This window comes from Solanum dulcamara, chromosome 8 (assembly GCF_947179165.1).
Source record: "Solanum dulcamara chromosome 8, daSolDulc1.2, whole genome shotgun sequence".
Taxonomy (NCBI): domain Eukaryota; kingdom Viridiplantae; phylum Streptophyta; class Magnoliopsida; order Solanales; family Solanaceae; genus Solanum; species Solanum dulcamara.
The window spans coordinates 9957825-9962310 of NC_077244.1; the positions used below are offsets into that span (position 1 = coordinate 9957825).

A 4486-nucleotide genomic window follows, 5' to 3' on the forward strand; every position below is an offset into this window, starting at 1 on the left:
TGAAGACATTACCAAATAATGGCAAAAATGATTGATCTTTTGCTTCAATGACTGAGAATGTTTCTATTCCATATTATTTGTGATCGAGCCAAATGATTAAATAATTGAAATTTTGGTGACAGCCTGTACTAAAAATTACACAGTCCAAAACTCTTCATTTCTATAGATATAGTCCTTGAAATTTAAAAAATAGCTTTACCTACCATGAAACACTGATGAAGATTATAATTTAATGTGTAGATTCTTTAAACACTGATCATTTGCTATTAGAAACTGTGGCAGCAACACAGTTCAGCAGCAGCAATAGCTCAGTTTCCAGCAACAAACAACGTACAATTTAATATTTTTGGGCTCAAAATCAGTAACCAGCTCTCAATATTAAAGTGTAGCAACACGTATTAAAGTGGCAACAATTAGCTAAAATATCATAGAAAGCTCAAAGTTTCAACAACTATCTTTCTAAGATAGTAATTTGCAGCAAGTGAAACAAATATTCATATAGTTAATTATGTAAAATTACCTTTTTCAGCGATCTCAAGTTTTTGAATTTCTTCTAAAAGGTCTTCAAGCTTGCATTTTTAAGACGTTGACTACAACCATTGTTGACAACAAACAAGAGCTTCAACTATCTTTGTCGATAGAGAACTTCGATAACAATCAAGTATCTGACCACCGGTGCTAAAAGCTGATTCCGAGGCAATAGTAGATGTAGGAATAGCAAGCACATCTCTTGCAATCCTAGAGACAATAGGATATCTTTCAGATGAATATCTCCACCAAGTCAAGATATTGAAATCCTTAATCTTCTCTAGATCATCCATCAAATACTTTTCAAGATCAGACTTATTATCAACATCATTCTCATCTTCAAGAAATTTCTCCCATTGCGATTGCCACACATCAGAACTATTGATTGCACCAATTTGACTCATCACACTAGTTTGATCTCCAATATTTTCATTAGAAGTCCCAGAAATAGAATTCTTATAATGATTATACAAGCGAGTTAAAGTGTTCACCACTTTAGTAGACTTTTCATTTCCCTCCACAGGATCATAAAAATTGTTAAAAAGAAACTTCACATACTTCATTTTATAGCGAGGATCCAACACAGCGACAACAAATAACAACATGTTCATATCCTCAAAATCACCCCAATATTTATCAAACTTAATTTTCATCTCCCTAGCCATATCAGTCAAAATTGAATCGCTACAATTCGAATATTGGAAAATTATGCTTTGAAGATTAAAAAGCTCATGGAAGAAACAATTTGAAGTAACATGCAAAGTACTCGAAAAATTCAAAGTGATTTTATAGAAAATCTCAAGAAACTTGAGAAAGACTTTCACATTCTTCCAATCTTCCGAAGATGGATGCACTGCTGTTCCACTCAATTCAAGACAATAGTTAAAGTACTTATGATCATCAATATACATTCTTGAAATGGATTTTTCAAATTGTAAAGCTGTATTTAACATCAAGTATGTAGAGTTCCACCTCGTCTCAACATCCAAACTCAAAAGGCCATGGGTGTCTAGTTTTACCTTCTCAACATATGACTTAAAGGAAGCAGATCTTGTAGGAGAAGACTTAGCATATTTCACAGCACGCCTTACCCGAGAAATGGACTCATTTTGTTCACTTAATCCTTCTTTTATAATCAAATTCAAGATATGAGCATTACACCGAACGTGTAAAAAATCATATCCCAAGATGACACCATTCTAATCATTAATTCTCCCTTTCAAGTACCTGATTACAACATTATTAGCTGATGCATTATCTAGTGTCACCGTGAATATGTTCTCGATCTCCTAATCTAACAAACAAGCTTCAATTCCTTTTGCAATTGTCTCACCCTTATGATCTGGAGTTTGAAAAAAGTTAAGAATTTTTTTTGCAAATTCCACTGATCATCAATCCAGTGAGTAATAATAACCATATAAGTCAAATTTTCCATTGACGTCCATGTGTCGCTAGTAAGACAAACACGTTGATCTTTAACAAGCCTTTTAAGCTTTTGTTTCTCTTCTTCATAAATTTTTAAACATTGTCTAGCAATAGTCAAGAAGGTAACTCAAAATTAGGCAAAACAACCGCCATTAGCCTCTTAAAGCCTCCCCCGACTCTAAATGGTTGTTCATCTATTATAACAAACTCGGCAATGGCCCTTCTAACTTTGACAACATTATAAACAACCTTTTCCAAACCTCCTTGTCCCCCTCCTTTAATATGTTTAATATTGTGTGTTGTTTACTTTCTATCAGTGGTCTTAAAAAGATATTTCTCACACTTGTTAAGAAAATATCCCCAAAGATTAGAAGTCCCATAATTAAAAGGGCAAGCCAAGTCTTTGGGCAGTACTTGCATTTTGTCCGCAATTCCCCAATTTTATTAGTAAACTGTGTGTAATGATCCCAAATTTTAGATGTTCTTCTACCATTATCCCCAGGGATAGGTTCTCAACTACAAGGAGTAGTTCTTTTCTGCTTTTTAGGAGGTTTACGCATTGAAGAAGTATTAGGAGCATTACCATATGCTTGAGTTACAGCAGATGTTGGTGTTACTGAACTATCTTTAGGAACCTCCAAATGTTCAAGCTCTAAATGTTCAACCTCCAAATCTTCAACCTCTGTAACTATCCTTTTCATCTGAAAAATATTACAAGTTTAGGACCCATTCGGACAAGAAAAAATAAAGGTAAAAATTCAAAACAGAAAAGGAAACAACTTAAGTTAAAATCAAGTAGCTAGCAAAGGAAACAACTTAAAATCAACTTAAACATTTGAAACAGAAAAGGAAACAACTTAAGTTAAAATCAAGTAGCTAGCAAAGGAAACAACTTAAAATCACTTAAACATTTGAAACAGAAAAGGAAACAACTTAAACATTCGAAACAAAAAAGGAAACAACTTAAAATCAACTTAAAATTCGAAAAATTTCTTACAAACCTTCTCAAAATTTGACAGTCTTGTACTTGAGGAGTTGAGGTTTCTCTTGAGCCTCATAGACTATGACTGTGACTTTGTGAGAAACGCGAGCTTCTGCTTTTCTTGTTCTTAGGTTGGAAGTGGAAGAATTGTAAAAGGAAAAGAGATAGTAGGGTTTTTACGTTTTACCCTTATGCTGCTTAGTGCTTACACTTATTAGAATTTCGAGTTGGGCTTGGATTGTTGGATTTGGACATATTCTTTTAAGACACGGGCCTTAAAAATAACTAAATAAGTAGATCAAAATTAAATTAATAATTAAAAGGTATAAAATATCTTTAATTATTTATGAAAAGCTAATATTATACATATAAATAATTATAAATTTTATGTATATAATCATCAGTTTGATTCGATTATTTATTCAGTTATTTTTTACTATAACCATAACCAAACCAAATATTATCGTTTTTTCAAATTTAAAACCAAACCAAATCAAATGTTTTTTTTATTCGATTTGATTAAATTTTCGGTTTGGTTATGATTTTAACCAAAACTGTGAACAACCCTAACAGACACTACCATGGCTGCATACCAAAATTCTTCTTCCTCAAGCAACTCCAGTAAGTGCGTTTAGTGCTATCATTGCAAGGAAACATGGAATGTTATTTCTCATTGCAAGAAATGAAGTTATGGCAACTATTGTAAAAAGGATGGTCATATTATTTTGTAAATTCATAAGAAATCTGGTCTAGGCAAATGCTCAACTCCTCATAAAGCCTTCCAGGCGATAGTAATGAATGTTGGTACACCAGAAATACCAAGCACAAAGGCATATCAAGCACAAACATTGCTCTTCCTAATGCAATCTCTTCAGCTTTGACTGCTACATACCATGATAAGACGGACATTTCAGATTCAATGATATGACATAATGATTCCACTGTATCTAACCATATGAAAGGAAATTTAAAACTTTTTTCCGATTTATCTAAAAACCATTCTAGACATAAAAATTGTCATAACAAATGCTCATGTTTTATCCGCATCAGGCATTGACTCCATTAAATCATTTTTAGAAGTTCTTTGTGTACCAAGACTTACTCTGAATCTTTTATCTATTGGGCAACTTGTTAAATATATATTTTTTGCTTATTTTTTCTCTTAATGCTTGTGTTATTCAAAAAATATGGACTGGGGAAATAATGGCCGGGGAACGTAGGGTTGGCATGCTATTTCTTTTTCAATCCCCAGACATCAAACTTCATCAATGTTTTCTTTCATTTTCAAATATAGATATGCAGTTTTCAAATAAAATGTGAAACTTGTATCATCCCCGTTTAAGCCATCCATACACTTCTCGTTTAAATTTTATGTTGAAATTTTATAATTTATTGGATAAACGCTCATTGATTTTGCCCTCTAAATTACCCTGTGAAAGCAGTGCAAAATCAAAGAGCCATAAACTTCCATTTCTATTAAGCAATACTATTTATTATACTCCTGTAGATTTAATTTATAGTGATAAATTGGGGATCTTCTCCAATTATATC

General features: G+C 32.5%; 1 protein-coding gene across 1 annotated transcript; it reads right to left on the reverse strand.

The window, feature by feature from the left end:
• Positions 1 to 590: 590 nt before the first annotated feature.
• On the reverse strand, positions 591 to 3844 carry LOC129899788 (zinc finger BED domain-containing protein RICESLEEPER 2-like). The gene is made up of 3 exons (XM_055974803.1): positions 3755 to 3844; positions 2510 to 2654; positions 591 to 1651 (listed from the first exon to the last, which is right to left on the reverse strand). Exons 1-3 carry the CDS (start codon positions 3842 to 3844, stop codon positions 591 to 593), a joined length of 1296 nt encoding a protein of 431 aa, XP_055830778.1.
• Positions 3845 to 4486: the final 642 nt, after the last annotated feature.

What these genes read in the sequence shown, in the direction of transcription:
- LOC129899788 (XM_055974803.1), bottom strand. Translation starts at nt 3,844, where the DNA reads ATGTCCGTCTTATCATGGTATGTAGCAGTCAAAGCTGAAGAGATTGCA. An exon ending in TTGATATGCCTTTGTGCTTG is followed by an intron (nt 2,655 to 3,754) that starts GTATTTCTGGTG and finishes AATATTTTTCAG; the next exon opens with ATGAAAAGGATAGTTACAGA. An exon ending in TCCTAATACTTCTTCAATGC is followed by an intron (nt 1,652 to 2,509) that starts GTAAACCTCCTA and finishes TTATAAAAGAAG; the next exon opens with GATTAAGTGAACAAAATGAG.